The sequence below is a fragment of the Chaetura pelagica genome, unplaced genomic scaffold (assembly GCF_000747805.2).
Source record: "Chaetura pelagica isolate M959 unplaced genomic scaffold, ChaPel_1.0 scaffold439, whole genome shotgun sequence".
Lineage (NCBI taxonomy): Eukaryota > Metazoa > Chordata > Aves > Apodiformes > Apodidae > Chaetura > Chaetura pelagica.
In genome coordinates, this window is record NW_009954451.1 from 217,001 (window position 1) to 235,164 (window position 18,164).

An 18,164-nucleotide genomic window follows, 5' to 3' on the forward strand; every position below is an offset into this window, starting at 1 on the left:
AGGGGGGGCAGCAGGGACAGGAGAGCACTGGGGGGGCTGCCCAGTGACACCAGCACCCCCTGACCCCCCTGCTGCAGTCCCTGGGGCTGCACCACAGTGACCCCCTGGATCAATCCTGGGTCCATCTGTCCCCTGGATGGATCCACCCCCCAGCTGGATCCACCCTCTGCAGCCACCAGCCCAGGTTGCTCCAAGCCCCATCCAACCTGCCCTTCAACACTGCCAGGGATGGGGCAGCCACAGCTTCCCTGGGCAACCTGGGCCAGGCTCTCACCACCCTCACACTCCACAATTCCCTCCTCATGTCTCACCTCAATCTCCCTCTTCCAGTTTTCATCCATCCCCCTTGTCCTCTCCCTCCCTGCCCTTGTCCCAAGTCCCTCCCCAGCTTTCCTGGAGCCCCTTCAGGCCCTGGAAGCTGCTCTAAGGTCTCCCTGGAGCCTTCTCTTCTCCAGGCTGAACCCCCCAACTCTCCCAGCAGGCACATTCCTACCATGTCCCTTTTCTCCAAGCTCTTTGCTCCCACTCACTCTGTGCTGTCCCCCCTGGCCTGGCCAGGACACCCAGGGATGGACCAGGACAGGGAGGGATGGAGCCACAACCACCTTGGCAGGGACTATCACAGAGGAACCACCTTCTCTTTGCTTCCCTTCCCCAGAGCAGCTCCCGGGGGGGAGTAGGTTCACACCACAGCTCCCCACCTTGGTCCCACTCCCAGGATGGGTCCTGAAGGATCATCTGAAGGATGAAGCTGTGGGCACCCAGCAGAGAGGGGGGTCATGTCTCCCCCCTTCACACCCCAGCAGCTCTGAGAGCCAACAAAGCTCCTCACCACCCCCCCCACCAAGACCTGCTGGGCTGTGAATTCAACCCCAGGGGCTGCTTCCAAAAAAACCCAGGTGAGCTCAGAGCAGCGTGGTGGGATCTGCCCTGGAGTTCTCAGCAGGCTGGGCTGGGCTCTGGGGCTGGTGCTGAAGCCACAGGCAGGAGTTCCCACCGTGTCTTCTGCCCTGTTCCCTTCCCCTGGCTCCTCTCCCACCTCCTGGGCGCTGCAGGGGCAGGAGAAGGTGCAGGGATGGGACGTGACTGGCAAACAGCAGAGGCCCCACCAGGGCCATGTGGCTCCTCTCTCAGGTGTCCTCAAGCTCTGGCACCTGCTCCTCTCCAGCTCCACAGCCTTTTGGGCCCAGTCCCCCCTGCCAAGGCCGGGATGAGTCAGAGCTGCCACACGACTCCCACCTCTTGCTGCTGCTCCTCAGCCAGCAGGCTTTGGTATCCAAGAGAAACCATCCTGCTGGGACCTGGGGAGCCTGAACCCCCGTCCCTGCCACGGGCAGGACCAGGAAGATCCTTGGAAAACCCTCTGCAGCTCTTGGGGGACTGGTTGGGGTGCAGAGCTGGCACGAGCCTTGGGAAACGTTGGTGCTGGTTCCCCCTCGGATCATGGATGGATGCAGGTCCCACTCAGCTGAGCCCCCACCTGATGTGACCCCCCCAGCTCCTCCTGCCCTGGCAGGATGGGCAGCCAGGAGAGAGAAGCTGCTACGTGTGTCAAAGCACAACCTGGGGCAGAGGTTTGTTGGGGAGAGTTAATAGGTGGGAAGAGGCGCCCGGGGGTGACACCCAGAGCTGGGCTGGGTGGGCAGAGGGTGCTCAGGGTGCAGAGCATCACAGAGTCCCTGACTGGTTTGGGTTGGAAGGGACCTTCAAGATCATCCAGTCCCACCCCCTGCATGGGCAGGGACACCTCCCACCAGCCCAGGTTGCTCCAAGCCCCATCCAACCTGCCCTTCAACACTGCCAGGGATGGGGCAGCCACAGCTTCCCTGGGCAACCTGGGCCAGGCTCTCACCACCCTCACACTCCACAATTCCCTCCTCATGTCTCACCTCAATCTCCCTCTGCCACTTTTCATCCATCCCCCCTTGTCCTCTCCCTCCCTGCCCTTGTCCCAAGTCCCTCCCCAGCTTTCCTGGAGCCCCTTCAGGCCCTGGAAGCTGCTCTAAGGTCTCCCTGGAGCCTTCTCTTCTCCAGGCTGAACACCCCAACTCTCCCAGCCTGGCTCCAGAGCAGAGCTGCTCCAGCCCTCTTCCAGTTTTAATCCACCCCCCCTTGTCCTCTCACTCCAGACCCATGAAGATGCTTCTCCCCACGCCACAGAAACATTCACCACTTGGATATTTCCTTCAGAGAACCGTGGGAGCACCCGACTCATCACCCGCCCGGGGAGGCTGCCAGGATCTGAGAGTGGGGGGGGGGAAAAAGAGGAAAAATAACCCTGGAGAAGTGTTGCTGTGCACAGTTTCTGTGTCTCCATGGCTACAGGAGCTGGTGTCAGAGGATGCAAGATGTTACCAGGGCAATCAGACGTGCTGGTGTCAATAGAGACAGTGGGAGCTCATCCTTCCATCAGGGCTGGGCTCTGCAGCCCCACCCGGGGGGCTCCAAATCAGTGGTGGTTGGAGAATAGACTTGGGGGGCTCCAGGAAAGCTGGGGAGGGACTTGGGACAAGGGCAGGGAGGGAGAGGACAAGGGGGGATGGATGAAAACTGGCAGAGGGAGATGAGGTGAGACATGAGGAGGGAATTGTGGAGTGTGAGGGGGGTGAGAGCCTGGCCCAGGTTGCCCAGGGAAGCTGTGGCTGCCCCATCCCTGGCAGTGTTGAAGGGCAGGTTGGATGGGGCTTGGAGCAACCTGGGCTGGTGGGAGGTGTCCCTGCCCATGCAGGGGGTGGGACTGGATGATCTTTAAGGTCCTTTCCAACCCAAACCATCCCATGATTGTCTGAAGAACCCACCCCAGAGACAGAGGGAGGTGGGATGAGAGGAAGACACAGACCAGGGTTGGTCCCCATGTTTCACCAGGGCAATGGAAACATCTGATGGAGAAGCTGCTCCTGCCCAGGTGGTTCTTGAGTCATTCCAGACCAGGATTGGAGCTTTGTCAGGAGGTTTGGATCTCACCTCAACCAAAAGGAAACATCCCCTTGGGAGGAAGGATCCTCTCCCAGTCCTGGGGTGTTCCCAGGGTGTTCAGAAAATGGTTTCATCCCTTTTCTGCTGCGTTTGCCTTGTAAATATTGAGGTATTTTGGGATGTCCTTCTCTTTTAAAATAGATGCAAATCCCATCAACCAGTTGCAGTTACCAACATTGCAGCAGCAGGAGGAGAATGAATGAAAGGCATTTGAAAAAAAACCAAACCAAGCACCTCCTTGGAGAGCATTCCTGGGAAAGAGAAGCTGGAGATGAAGGACAAAACAAACCTGAGGTCTCCATCTCTGCAGCTACAGTCAGGAAAAGTTGCTCTGAAAAGCAGCAACACCAAAATCACACGATGGCTTGGAAGGAGGAAAACAGACTTGCTGGATCCTGCCTCCTGGTGGGATTCCCAAAGTCTCTTCCAACCCTCCTAGGAAATCCTGCAGAGCTTTCCCAAAGGTCTCTCCAAGCTTTTCGTGTCAGGTTGCTGAGAGGTACCAGCTGGGGGATGTTCAGCCACGTGTTCTGAGCTGCTTGGGCACTAGATCTGCTCTCTCTGGATGGTTTTGGTTTTGGGCACCTGCCTGGAGACACTTTCCCATCCATGGACGTGCTGTTTGGAAGCCCTGAGCACTTTCCCTTTGGAAAGTAAATTGCTGATGGCATCTGCAGCTGCTGCCCAGGCTGTAACTCAGAGCTGACAGTCGGAGTGTGGCTGTTTTTTTTAATGATGCTTCATGTCTGGGTTGTGCTGCTGGTGCCACCCAGGAGTCCCAGGGGTGACTCTGCCATCTGAGAGACTTGAAACCCCCTGAAACATCAGGAACCACCTCCTTCTGCTCATGAAGCTCAGACAAGGCCATGGAGCTTGTTGGGTTGAGTCCAGAGGAGGCCACAGAGATGATGGGAGGGCTGGAGCAGCTCTGCTCTGGAGCCAGGCTGGGAGAGTTGGGGGGTTCAGCCTGGAGAAGAGAAGGCTCCAGGGAGACCTTAGAGCAGCTTCCAGTGCCTGAAGGGGCTCCAGGAAAGCTGGGGAGGGACTTGGGACAAGGGCAGGGAGGGAGAGGACAAGGGGGGATGGATGAAAAGTGGCAGAGGGAGATTGAGGTGAGACATGAGGAGGGAATTGTGGAGTGTGAGGGTGGTGAGAGCCTGGCCCAGGTTGCCCAGGGAAGCTGTGGCTGCCCCATCCCTGGCAGTGTTGAAGGGCAGGTTGGATGGGGCTTGGAGCAACCTGGGCTGGTGGGAGGTGTCCCTGCCCATGCAGGGGGTTGGGACTGGATGAGCTTGAAGGTCCCTTCCAACCCAAACCAGTCTGGGATTCTCTGACACCTGGGTGGGCAGTGCCTGCCACCAACTCCTCAGGTTTGCAACAGCTCCCACAAAAAAAGAGACCCCAGGAAGGTATCAGGAGCTCATGTCCTCTCTGACCCTCCCACCCCAGCTCACCCCAGGACTCACCAGCAGGCGAGTTCCCAAGTGAAGTGGCCCCACATCCTTGTCCCTGTGCCACACACGGGGGTCCCAGCCCTGACGAGACCCCCCCAGACCCTCCTGTGGAGACAAACCCTGCAGATGGTTCCTCACCCAGATGGCATCAAGGGGGGCAGAGACCCCTGAGGGTCTCCCAGCTTCTCCAGGCAGACACGGGCTCCAACATGGGGAAGGTGGTTGCCCCATCGACCCCCTTTCCCCAGGGATTTTCCCCTCCCTTCTTGCCCCGAGGGTGAGCACAGAGCAGAGCCCCAGCTCAGGGCTGTCTGCTGGAGGTGTCTCTCCCCATGGAGCCATCTCACCCCCCTCACCCCTCCTCTGCTGGCAGCCACCCTGCCCTCTGGCCTCCAAACAGTCTCCAAGTCCAGACAGGACCTGAATTTAGAACATTGTGGACAGCAAAGTGAAAAAGAAACCTCTCCAGCCTGGCCTGACCTGCTCTGCTGCCCCTTCCATGCAGGCTTCCCAGGCTGGGCTCCAGGATGTTCCCTCATCCCAGGTTCTCCAGTTCTTTGCCCAGGTTTCTGGCACATTGCTGGGGCACAAGCACAGGTCCCTGGTTTGCCCCCAGGAGGGTGTGAGGAGGAAGATGTCACATGTGATGTGTGGGACAGGGAGCCAGGACAGTGGAGTTGGGTTCCATGGGTGGGAGAGAGGCCATGGTGGCCTGTTCATGGTGTTTGTGCAGCCCTGAGGGAACTCCAGCCTTAGAAACCCTGGGGAGGAGGAGGAGGAAGGAGGAGGAAGGAGAAGGAAGGAAGGAGGAGGGAAGAGGAGGAAGGAGGAGGAAAGAGAAAGAAGGAGAAAGAAGGAGAAAGAAAGAGAAAGATGGAGAAAGAAGGAGAAAGAAGGAGAAGGAAGGAAAAAGAAGGAAGGAGAAGGAAGGGAGGAAGAAGGAAGGAGGAGGAAGGAAGGAGAAGAAAGGAAGAAGGAAGGAGAAGGAGGAAGGGAGGAGGAGAAAGAAGGAGGAAGGAGGAGGAGGAAGGGAGGAGAAAGAAGGGAAGGAGGAAGAAGGGAAGGAGGAAGAAGGAAGGAGGAGAAAGAAGGAGAAAGGAGGAGAAAGGAGGAGAAAGGAGGAGAAAGGAGGAGAAAGGAGGAGAAAGGAGGAGAAAGGAGGAGGAAGGAGGAAGAGGAAGGGAGAAGGAGGGAGACCCAAAAGAGTGGGAGAGCATGGACCAAGAGTAAACAGGCCAGAAGAACCTCCAGACTCTTCCAGTGCACAACATCAACCACAGGCTCAAAAGGGACCACCTGTCACCACCAGAAACAGGCAGCACCTGAAGTACCTGGAGATGCCACCTTAAACTCTGCTGCAAGTCCAGGTCTCTGGGAATGCAGCTGCTAAATGTTCCAGTGAGGATTCTTCTCCCTGGGTGACAGGGAGTGCAACAAACCAGACACCTCTGAGGGTCACAAGGGAGAGTTTTCTATCAAGATCTGCTAATTAATTAATGTCAAAATTAATCACATCCCTAAATTGGGGCATGAAATATGCTGAGAAGATGAGGGGATGAAAAAACAAGGTGGTTATTGCTGGTGTTTGCAACAGAAAGTGAGAACATTGTGCTCATTCCCAGGGAAAGAAAGGGAAGATGTTCCAGTGCTCAGGAAGGACAAGAGATTGGAGTAAAACACTTCATTTCAGATGACTTGTAGAATCCCACCCTGGAGGTAACACTGCCAGGAAGAATGAGAGGCCTCCAAGCTGGAAAAAGTGAGGGAAATTCCAGGTCTAAGCAGGGAAAGAAACCTGGTGTCCTGGAAAGCTGAGCCAGACAAATCTGGGGGGGCAGGACAAGGGCAGTGATAGAGTCATGGAAAGGTTGGGTTGGAAGGGACCTTCAAGATCATCCAGTCCCACCCCCTGCATGGGCAGGGACACCTCCCACCAGCCCAGGCTGCTCCAAGCCCCATCCAACCTGCCCTTCAACACTGCCAGGGATGGGGCAGCCACAGCTTCCCTGGGCAACCTGGGCCAGGCTCTCACCACCCTCACACTCCACAATTCCCTCCTCATGTCTCACCTCAATCTCCCTCTGCCAGTTTCCATCCATCCCCCCTTGTCCTCTCACATTAAAAGATGTATCAAGTTGAGAAGGAACCTGGACAGAAACAAGGTCGTCTTTGTTTTTTACCAGCCCTTGTAGATTTTTTATGAGGGTTTATCAAGCACAGATTCCTGGCTGATGTTGTGAGCAGATAGAAGAGCTGGAGAAATAAATCAGAAGGTGGAAAGGTACCTGTAAAATATGTGGAGAGGTGTGGCAGCCATGGGATCTCCTGAGATGGATTACTTGGAATTGGTGGAGAGATATCTGTGTTCAGGGACAATAATACTGAATAAAAATGGAATCATTCTTCTCAAATTAGACCCATCCTTCTCATTGAGATCTGGTGCTGCAGTTAATGGCCTGTCTGAAGTTAAGTCTATGAAAACTAGAAGGAAACCTTTGGAGACCTGCCAAACAAGCATTAACTTCTAAATACCCTGAGATGCCACACAAAGGTGAATTAGCTGTGATCTGATTTGGTTTCAGGAGAGGAAGAAGCTTTTCTGGGGCTGAAAATCTTGAGTCTGCTGGGAAGAGGGAAGAAAGAAAAGGAAAATAATGTCCAAGGGAAGGAGTTCCTGCCCATAGAGTCACAGGATCCCAGACTGGTTGGGTTGGAAGGGACCTTGAAGATCATCCAGTCCCAACCCCTGCATGGGCAGGGACACCTCCCACCAGCCCAGGTTGCTCCAAGCCCCATCCAACCTGCCCTTCAACACTGCCAGGGATGGGGCAGCCACAGCTTCTCCCTCAAGTTGAGTCTGTGTCCTCCAAAACCAGCTGGGTCATCTCCTGTCCTGCTTCCTCAGGAGCTGGATGCAGGCACTTGTCCACCAGGAGTCTGCAGCAACCTTGGTATGGATGTGCAACTTGTTGTCCAAGTCCTAACCAAGAGTGAACCCATCACCTCACTCTGAGAAAGCTGCTGAAGTTCAACATCTCACCCCAGGGCTGTGGACAATCCCACTGACACTCCAAGCAACTGACATGGACACTCACAAGAGGAGGAGGAACTGGCAATGACTCTTTAATCATGATGTTAGGGCACCTCCCTGCTCCCTGATTTGGATTTCCCAGCCCATGATCCATTCCCACCCCACCCAACCCCCCCAGAGTCACTTCCCATGAAGAGGAGGCAGCTGAGGAAAGACCTCTCACCACCACTTCCCAGCAGAAACCCATGTCCACATGGCAGCTGCAAACCCCCCAGCCCAGGACCCCCAGGGCTGCCACCCCCCTGAAGCCCAAACCCCCCCGGAGAAGCAACCAGCAGCTCTGTGACCTGCACCCTCTTTGCTCACCTCCCACACCACCTGAGCTACCAGAGGTGACATTTTACCCATTCTTGCATTTTATTGACTCATTTGCAGCCCATCTGGTGTCCATCCCCACCCCTGAGCACTGTCCTGGTGCCCTCCCTGCTCCCTCCTGTCCAGCCTTTCTCCTCCTCCCCAGCAGATGAACCTGAAATGCAGTTTTGTGCTGACACAATGAAAAGACCATCAGAAACAACAACATCTCCCCTGCAAAGCTGTGAATATATAAATATTAACACTGGCAGCAACTTCCCCCTCCACGAAACCAGCCTGGAGCTCCTGCCTGGTGATGCCCACCCCTCATCCTCACCCTGCTCCAAGCTGACAAAGAGCCACATGCCAAGTCCTGATTGTATTTGGTTTGGTAAAGTGCAACAGAAGGCTTCATGGTGCCACTTTGGACAGGAGATATTTGTGAACTAAGACCACCAGGCCTCAAAAGCACCTCTAAGATCTTCTAAGAGATGCTGAGAGGCCACCAGAGGATGAGAGTAGGTGGGAACTGGACCTGTCACATCTCCAATACCCACCTCTGTCCATCACTGGGCAACACCAGGGATCCAAACCAGCCTCTTTCAGCCATCATTCCAAAAAAAAACAACCAAAAAAAGGAGCCAACAGCTGCTGGTGTCTCAGCCCATTCAGGTTGGAACCCACCACACAGTTCAACACACCACACCTAAGGCAGATAAGATACTGGTCCAGTTGATGGCAGGGACTGGCATCACCAGGGCACACCAAGGAATTCTGCTGAAAAGGGTCCAATCCAGCCTCCTTCCCCCTCCAGGGTCCATGGCTGGTGCCAGTTCAGGGAGGGTGTTGCTGAAGAGGCAGCATGGGGAAGCCCTTGGGTGGGATTCTTCTCAGAGAACCTGCTCAGTGCTGGAGGAGGAAATGTCCAACAGCCTCCAGGCTGCGTAGGGGTTGAGCTCATCCTGGTCTCTGCAAAGGGCCCACACGTAGAGCATCCTCAGGACCTTGTCCTGGAAGGAAAAACCTGGAGTTAAAGAGTGGGCAGGATGGTCAAAGCCCTCCTAGATCCAAGCTGCTGGGAACCTGCTCCACAGCTCCTCCACAAACTGCTCTGGGGATTTGACTCTTAAGGTTCCAGGGCCTGAAGGGGCTCCAGGAAAGCTGGGGAGGGACTTGGGACAAGGGCAGGGAGGGAGAGGACAAGGGGGGATGGATGAAAAGTGGCAGAGGGAGGGTGAGGTGAGACATGAGGAGGGAATTGTGGAGTGTGAGGGTGGTGAGAGCCTGGCCCAGGCTGCCCAGGGAAGCTGTGGCTGCCCCATCCCTGGCAGTGTTGAAGGGCAGGTTGGATGGGGCTTGGAGCAACCTGGGCTGGTGGGAGGTGTCCCTGCCCATGCAGGGGGTTGGATCTAGATGATCTTCAAGGTCCCTTCCAACCCAAACCCTTCCATGATTCTAAGAGTCACTGCAGCTCCCTGGGACAAAATCTCTGCCTCTCCCAGGAGGTGACACTGCCCAGCAGGGCCAGGAGCCCAGACCTGCCTCAGTGTCACGGATCCACCCTGCAAAAACCAGAGGTTATTTGGATTTGCTCACTGAGCCATGAAGCACAGAGAGGGGAGTGTTTCCCTCAGATGAGAAGCATCACTGAGGGATCAGGCTGTGAGTTGGCTCAGCTCCCAGATGTGCACTTCACCACCAGGTTTCTGATGGACTCTGGGCACCTTTCTGGATGATAATTTATGCATCTCAACGTCAGGGGGGAGACTTTCTGTACCAGAGCAGTGATTAGAACACTAATGCTTTAGAAACACCACATATCATAAAGCTATTTTCTTTCTTGCTCAGTGTTTCAGAAGATTTCACTTGTCTCAGCTCTGCTGAGAAAGGCTAAAAGGGGAGTGAAAACTGGGAGTGGTGCAGATGTGTGGGATGGATCAGGAGGAACAGCAGAGGGGACAAGAGTTGGGAAACAACACAACCAGCCTGCTCAGGACAGCCTGGATCTTGCTGGAGTAGCCACAGTGATACAGGTCTCTCCTGAGCATCAAACACCAAGTACAAGCTGAAGAGGAAGCAGAAGGCCTGGAGAAATTCTGCCCCTATGGAGACAGGCTGGGAGAGTTGGGGGGGTCAGCCTGGAGAAGAGAAGGCTCCAGGGAGACCTTAGAGCAGCTTCCAGGGCCTGAAGGGGCTCCAGGAAAGCTGGGGAGGGACTTGGGACAAGGACAGGGAGGGAGAGGACAAGGGGGGATGGATGAAAAGTGGCAGAGGGAGATTGAGGTGAGACATGAGGAGGGAATTGTGGAGTGTGAGGGAGGTGAGAGCCTGGCCCAGGTTGCCCAGGGAAGCTGTGGCTGCCCCATCCCTGGCAGTGTTGAAGGGCAGGTTGGATGGGGCTTGGAGCAACCTGGGCTGGTGGGAGGTGTCCCTGCCCATGCAGGGTTGGATCTAGATGATCTTCAAGGTCCTTCCAACCCAAACCAGTCTGAGATTCTATGATATTCTCTCTATTCAGTCTCCCAAATCAGGCTCCTCTTCCTCTCCTAGAAGGTCACTTCTTCACTACCCCCCAGGAGCAGCTCAGCAGTTCCCACCAACCAGCCTGACATTTGATTAAAGCTGCATTTTTGCTCCCAAAGGAGAATTTTCATGCCTCTCCCTGATTTATTGCTGCTCCTGAGCAATCAGACAGCAAACAGACTTTGATATCCTGCTCAATAATGATCCCATCAATATCTATCTTCCAGGAATGCAGGCATTTAGTGCAAGAAATCACTGGATCAGCTCTTGCCCCCCCCTGAAGTCAACCTGACAGGCTGTAAATCAGCCCAGATGGGCCCCATCATTAAAATTAGTGCCTTGTTTTTTTAATTTTTGGGTAAGCTCACAGTCTGGGCTGAAGGGAAAGGTTGCAAAAAGCCAATATTTCTTAAATGCTTGTATTAATTTTAATGGAATTCTGCTGGAAACTGCCAGCTCCAGGCATCTGACAGTGTCCCTCTTTATGTATCATTAAGGGACTTAAATATTACACAGACACAAAGGAAGCCAGAGCTGTCTGGGGTGCACAGCACATGAGGATAAAGCTCTTCAGAAAGTGCCTCCTCCAGCTGCTGTGTCACCAACTGTGGTCACAGGGATGTTCTGTGGTCACATCTGACAGGCTCAGGTCAGCATCACTCACCACAGCCTCTCCACAAATCATCTCTTCCACATGCAGCATTTAAGACAACTGGATACAGGAGAAGTCATAGAATCCCAGACTGGTTTGGGTTGGAAGGGACCTTCAAGATCATCCAGTCCCACCCCCTGCATGGGCAGGGACACCTCCCACCAGCCCAGGTTGCTCCAAGCCCCATCCAACCTGCCCTTCAACACTGCCAGGGATGGGGCAGCCACAGCTTCCCTGGGCAACCTGGGCCAGGCTCTCACCACCCTCACACTCCACAATTCCCTCCTCATGTCTCCCCTCAATCTCCCTCTGCCAGTTTTCATCCATCCCCCCTTGTCCTCTCCCTCCCTGCCCTTGTCCCAAGTCCCTCCCCAGCTTTCCTGGAGCCCCTTCAGGCCCTGGAAGCTGCTCTAAGGTCTCCCTGGAGCCTTCTCTTCTCCAGGCTCAACACCCCAACTCTCCCAGCCCCTCAATTATGATCATTCTCAATGAATGGGCTCTAACACTTCGAGAGTCTGAGAGGAATGGAGAGCACCAGTCAGTTCAGTTTGTGGGGACACCCCTGACTCCAGGCACACCCCAGGAAATCCCTAAAACCCCAGGGAATCCCGGGAACATGTGGCACCACTTACCGGATCCCCTTCCACCACCTCCCCCTGCTGGTTCTTTATCACCATCACGACCTGAGCCTGGAAAGTGATGATCAACACTGGTCCCTGCTCCATCATCTTCCCCATGGCCAGCTGCAAAGGAGGAAAATGCCATTAGAAAACAGACCATTTCTGCAGATTCCTGGAAAATAATCCAGTATTTCATACAACTTCCAGGGTTGGACATTGCTAACAACCCCATCCTCTCCCTGAACTGCATTTTAACCCAATTCTACCTGCTCTGTTCATACAGATCTAACTGCAAATCATTTCCCACCCCCTCCCCCCCAAAAAAACCCCTCTCCCTGTACTGAAAAGCTTTCCCAAATCTGTTCTGCAAGTTTTCCTCATTTCTCCAAGTCTAAACATCTGGGAAACACAAGTTCTGTTCCATCAGTTCCAAATCAGAAACTAAAAATAAAAGACAAACCTGCTCTTAAAAAAAAAACCCAACGTTTTTCTGAGGAAACTGCATCAGTTTCAAGTGTTTTTTTCTTGCTTTTAAGTGAATATTTGACATGAAGTTGTACTGAACTAGATAAAAACTCAGGACCAGAAAGGCTTCAAGGTGAGAACCTTTTGATTGACAGGATTTGTTTCTCTAATCTAAGATGATTCCCTTAAATATCTGAAGAAGTGAAATGCAAAGAGGAAAGGAAAATTAAGTTTTGCTTCCTAAAATTGGACTCTTAAAAAAAACAACAACAAAACATGTTAGTAACTTGCTCTGGAGTAACTTTGAAGTTCCTGGCTGTGCTACCCAAAGAGGTAATCACACCATCTCATCATTAGTGGAGTGATTATATTCTTCTGTTTGACACTGTTCCAAAAACCTTGCATTTTATCCCATAATAAAATGGGATAAAGAATCATAATAAAGATAATAAAGAATCATGAAAGACCTCACAGCTTTTTGTCAGACCCTTTCCCACAGCAAAGGGTTTCTCTGCCATCATCAGGCAGAGAACATCATCAGGAACAGGACAACATGACTGGGACTGAGGGTTTCAAGAAGGTGGGTGACGCTGTGGGTGACTGGGCTGCATCCCTGAGAGGCACCAAGACTTCCAGACTGGAATTGCTTTGTTTTTCTAGTACTATGATCCCAAAAATCTTTGGACAAGGAGGGAGAGGACAAGGGGGATGGATGAAAAGTGGGAGAGGGAGATTGAGGTGAGACATGAGGAGGGAATTGTGGAGTGTGAGGGTGGTGAGAGCCTGGCCCAGGTTGCCCAGGGAAGCTGTGGCTGCCCCATCCCTGGCAGTGTTGAAGGGCAGGTTGGATGGGGCTTGGAGCAACCTGGGCTGGTGGGAGGTGTCCCTGCCCATGCAGGGGGTTGGATCTAGATGGTCTTTAAGGTCCCTTCACACCGAAACCATTCCCTGATTCTATGAATAAGACCGAGGTGTCCTGGCAGAGAGGGGACAAACCCCAAGGCTGTGATTTAGTCCTGGTGACACAGCAGTGAACTTGTCCCACCAGCTCCCCTTTCAGCAGGGTGATCTGCTCCTCTGCCAACAGAAAACCAAGCACCAGAGCAGCAGGAGGCAAAGAGGGGTCAGAGCAAAGAAGAAAACCCCTCCTCAGGTCCCAGGTTTCTAATTCATCCCCCACATTGAGATGCAGAACAGACCACTCACATCAATGTTGTCAATATCCAGGATCCTGGAGTGGAACTGGAGCCCCAGGGCTTTGGCTTGTTGGATTGGATGAGCCAGTTGGCTGAAAGTCTAAATGAAGCAACAAACTTGGTTACAGGTTTGAATTTGTTCTGTCACGGAGGGAAGAAAAAAAAAGGAGTCGCTGCTTAGTAAGAACCACCAAAATAGAACAATCCAAGCCATTCTTTCTGTTGCAAAACTGCTGAACAGGTGCCTGGCAAAGCATCAAACAGGCCCATCAAATTCCCTGGGCTTCACAGCAAAAAATTCTCCCCAAAAAATCCCACCTCCCCTGGCCAGAAGATCCACCCCTCCCAACCGAGCGTGTACCCGGAGCGCACCGAGGCCCTTTGTGCCTCTGACTTGACAGCAGACAAGGAGCACCAGCCTGGCCACCAAGATCTTCTCCTCCCACCCAGCCAGAGCCTGGAGGCAAACCAGCATTTCCTGGCTCCTCTTCCACACATGCACATATGCTCCATTATTTATGCACCAAGTGTTTGTTGTTGGGGATAGTGAATCTCTCTCCTCCTCACACTCCTGGCAGGGCCCAAGCACAGGAGGCACCACAACCACCCCCCACCCCAGCAAGGATCTTCTTACCTTCATCACAAGCATTTATATGTAAATAGTCTCCAGAACTCACTACAAAGTGACTAGAGGGAAGCTGGAGTCCTGAGGACAGAGACACAACCTCTAAGCCTGTTCCTCTACCTGCCACTGGAATCATTTCTTGCTTTACTGGTTTTATTCCAACACTTCACTGACCAGTATCACACACTTCCCACCTGATCCCACCCAAGGGTTTTTACCTCCTGGATTCACATGAGCAGCCACTTTCATTTTCTTCCCCTGCCTTATTTTACAGATTGTTCTGGATTGAGGAGCTTCATTTATAACTCCAACTAGGTGAGAAGGGTTTGCTTTTTGTTTGAGAAAATGAAGTGAATCTGCTGCTTCCCTCTCATGACTGGAGAGGAATTAGATGGTGTCATTTCCCACTGGATGGGGCTTGGAGCAACCTGGGCTGGTGGGAGGTGTTCCTGCCCATCCAGGTGGTTGGAACTGGATGATTTTTAAGGTCCCTTCACACCCAAACCAGCCCATGATTCTATGATTTTGGAGCAGAGTGAAAAGCAGAACAAACATCCATCCATGTTGCCAGGAAAGGATCTGCCTTCATTAATTAAGTGGACAATAATACAATAATGGAATGACATCCAATTCATATTCCCTGTTTCAAGTGGATTCAATCCTAAAAACCTATTCCAGTAAAAAAAAACAACAACCCCACCCCATTTTTGTACAACAAACCAAAACCCAATGTTGTGCAGTGAGACTGTCCAGGCTGCAGAACCAGCTTTGGATCTGCCAGGATTATTTTGGGGGACACTGCAGTAGAAGCTCCAGGGACAACTCAAGTCCATAAACAGAAAAGCTTCACTGTTTTGGGGTGAGCTCAGATGTCTCTGCACCATCTCACCCCATATCTGCTTCCACTAAAGCCCATCCAAACCATCCCACAAATCCAGTGTGGTTTAGAGCATGAAGATGTTGGGTGGGGAAGCAGGTAAGAAACATCTTAATACAACGGCAGGACAAGGCCAAGAAAGCACAAAATACCCCATTCCAGGGGAAAATCATCACCTTTCCAGATGTTTTGAGTAGCTCTACTTACTGCTTCATAGCACCAATCTTTGAGGATATCAAGCTCTCCAGACATCAGGGCCTAGAAGAGAAAAATCAAATGAAAGATGAACATTTGAAAGCACATCCTAGATGAGAGTTGAAATGCTCAGCACTTCCAGCAGTAAAATTCCTTGAAATCTTCCAGTTTGTGAAACCCTGAAGAAAGGGAAGAGCTTCAAAGCAGTAAAGCAGTAAGAACACTGAGCCAGATGTACATTAATCATCTGGTAATTCAAAATAAAACCTATCTTAAACCTTCTTGTCCAAAAACTCAGCAGAATACACCCTGCCCAGATACCCTGGGAGGTGGGATCTCCCAGGACTACAAACCAGGAGGAGATCTACAAGCTTTCAGGTCTGTGAAAAAGTCAAGAGCACAAAAATGAGCAGAAGGATCATGCTGCAACACCTGGCAAGCTTTCTCTTTCAAGCACTGTGTAATAAACACCTGGAAGTCCTAACCAGCCAGATGCTGGGAATGTAGAAGGCTTCAAAATCAAGTCACTTCACACCTGGCAGGGTGTTTTGCAACAGAAATGCCTATAAATCTTCATGCTTGGTGGCAGCTGGAAGGTGGCTGTTATAGTTGGAAAAAAAAACACACCTCTCCTTTGAAAAATTGATTCTCTGAGAGTCCAGAGCCCATTTTTTGCAGCTGGTTTTAGTGACAGGGCACCTTTGGGAAGGCAGATTCACCATGACAGCTCTTATTTCACTGCCAACTCAACAGTTCCAGCCACACATCTGACAAACAAGTCAGTCACCCAAGGCAGCAGTGACAAAACCCAACCCTGCAGCAGTGGGAATGAATCTGTGAGCATCACATCAGTTTTTATTCACCCTAAAATGCTCCCTCCTGCCTAGGGTAGCAGAAATATCTCCCCATGTGTATAAGCAGAGGTGGATTTGAGATGTGATCACTCACTGCACTGGTTTGTGGGGTGAGGAAATAACACTCTGCTCTCTCTCAGCATTTATCTCTTCAAGCCTTGGTGTTCCCAGGCTCATTCCAATCTCTCAGAACAATCTCTTCTGTCTTTCTTCCAATCCCCTGCTTCCACTCTGTCTTTTCTGACATCCTGTCACAGTGAGAGGAGCTCTATCCATTTATCCTGGAGATCACATCCCTCACCAGTGCTGTCCTTTGAGTGGTTTTATACTTTAGTCTCTAAAAACATTAAGTTCCACATACTCCCCTGACTAGTGCCAGAAATACTTTCACTTAACCATTTGTCATGATCTGGTGTTCTTCCCAAGCAGTTACAGGCCATTTAGAAGCCAGTAGAACAGAGTACATTCCTTCCCTTATCAATATTTGATATCATCATTTGCCCAGTACTGTTCCTTCACCTACTGCAGTTTGATCCCTCTGAAGCTCCCAGTGCCTGAAGGGGCTCCAGGAAAGCTGGGGAGGGACTTGGGACAAGGGCAGGGAGGGAGAGGACAAGGGGGGATGGATGAAAAGTGGCAGAGGGAGATTGAGGTGAGACATGAGGAGGGAATTGTGGAGTGTGAGGGTGGTGAGAGCCTGGCCCAGGTTGCCCAGGGAAGCTGTGGCTGCCCCATCCCTGGCAGTGTTGAAGGGCAGGTTGGATGGGGCTTGGAGCAACCTGGGCTGGTGGGAGGTGTCCCTGCCCATGCAGGGGGTTGGAACTAGATGATCTTGAAGGTCCTTCCAACCCAAACCAATCTGAGATTCTATGCTTATATCAATCCTCATGGGAGAGAACTGTTAGTTTGCTTTTGAGGCCAGAAAAAAAGAGCTGATCTATTAAACCCTGAAATGTGGCTTCAACCCACATTGTTCTGTGGGATCCAACTTCTTTTGCCCCGAGTTATCTCAGGTTCTGTGCAAAGCTGGATGCCTGAGGAGCAAATACTGTCCCATCTTTTCATTTTAACATTGGAAAAGTGAGAGAACAATCTGGTTATCAGAAAAGGAAACAATAATACAAATGCATTGTACCCTATCCCACCCCCTTTTACCTCCAAGACATTGGGGATGATGTCCCGCTCACACTGCTTCAAAAACCGGTCTTTGTCAAAGGATGGGTCCACCTTGAGTATCTCTGTCAGAACTTCAGACATTTCTGTCTTTGAGAACAATCCACCTAAGGAAAAGATTCCCTGAGACAGTGGCAAAAGCAGCTGTCACCAGAAAACAAGAGGAAGACCTCTGGGGGATCCATCAGAAGGAAGGAGGAGTCACCCGGGAACAACCAAGACTTGGGTGTCACCCAAGCACTTGTCGCTGCACTTTTCAGCCACTGAATAATGATCCAGGCAAAGTAACAAAGCTCCAGGATCTGTCCCAAAGGTCAGTGACAGGAAGGACAACCAGCATTGCCAGTTCTTAGGACCCAGGGTGAAAACTCACCTATTAAGTCGGTGACTTTGTCTGTGACAGCCCTGGAGGCGCGGATGAAGGCGTTGTCGCTCTCATCATACTTCATCTTCATCTCAAAGAACCCTGGAGGGACAGGAGAGGAGAGAGCTGAGCAGCACTGCCCTCCCTCCCCCCACACCCCTGAACCAGGGAACAACGGGTGGCAGATCAAACCTGCCAGATCTCTAGGTTGTTTAACAAAGTTTCAACTCCAACAGCTCCTTTTTTCCTCATCTTCCCGCAATGTCCGGAACTGCCGGTCACTGTCACCAGGGGAATGAGTGTTTCTCTGAGTTCAGCTGCCAGAAACTCTGGACCATCTATGTCTATTTCCAGACAGAAAATGGACTAGACTTGCTTACATCAGGAACAGCCTGATCACAGCCCTTGATTCCTCCCTGGGGAGGGACTTTGGACATGAAGCTCCTGGAGAGAGTCCAGAGGAGGCCACAGAGGTGATCCAAGGCCTGGAGCAGCTCCGCTCTGGAGCCAGGCTGGGAGTGTTGGGGGGTTCAGCCTGGAGAAGAGAAGGCTCCAGGGAGACCTTAGAGCACCTTCCAGGGCCTGAAAGGGCTCCAGGAAAGCTGGGGAGGGACTTGGGACAAGGGCAGGGAGGGAGAGGACAAGGGGGGATGGATGAAAACTGACAGAGGGAGATTGAGGTGAGACATGAGGAGGGAATTGTGGAGTGTGAGGGTGGTGAGAGCCTGGCCCAGGTTGCCCAGGGAAGCTGTGGCTGCCCCATCCCTGGCAGTGTTGAAGGGCAGGTTGGATGGGGCTTGGAGCA

General features: G+C 52.3%; 1 protein-coding gene across 1 annotated transcript in view; it reads right to left on the reverse strand.

The window, feature by feature from the left end:
• Positions 1 to 8,698: 8,698 nt before the first annotated feature.
• Positions 8,699 to 18,164, reverse strand: part of TIMM44 (translocase of inner mitochondrial membrane 44 homolog (yeast)) — a 17,507-nt gene continuing 8,041 nt past the window's right edge. The window contains exons 7-12 of the mRNA XM_010004498.1: positions 17,369 to 17,461; positions 16,978 to 17,102; positions 14,981 to 15,031; positions 13,282 to 13,371; positions 11,623 to 11,733; positions 8,699 to 8,825 (exon numbers count right to left, since the gene is read on the reverse strand). Of these exons, the coding sequence (XP_010002800.1) occupies positions 8,706 to 8,825; positions 11,623 to 11,733; positions 13,282 to 13,371; positions 14,981 to 15,031; positions 16,978 to 17,102; positions 17,369 to 17,461 (590 nt within the window). The 3' untranslated portion in view covers positions 8,699 to 8,705. The remainder of the gene's footprint in view (positions 8,826 to 11,622; positions 11,734 to 13,281; positions 13,372 to 14,980; positions 15,032 to 16,977; positions 17,103 to 17,368; positions 17,462 to 18,164) is intronic.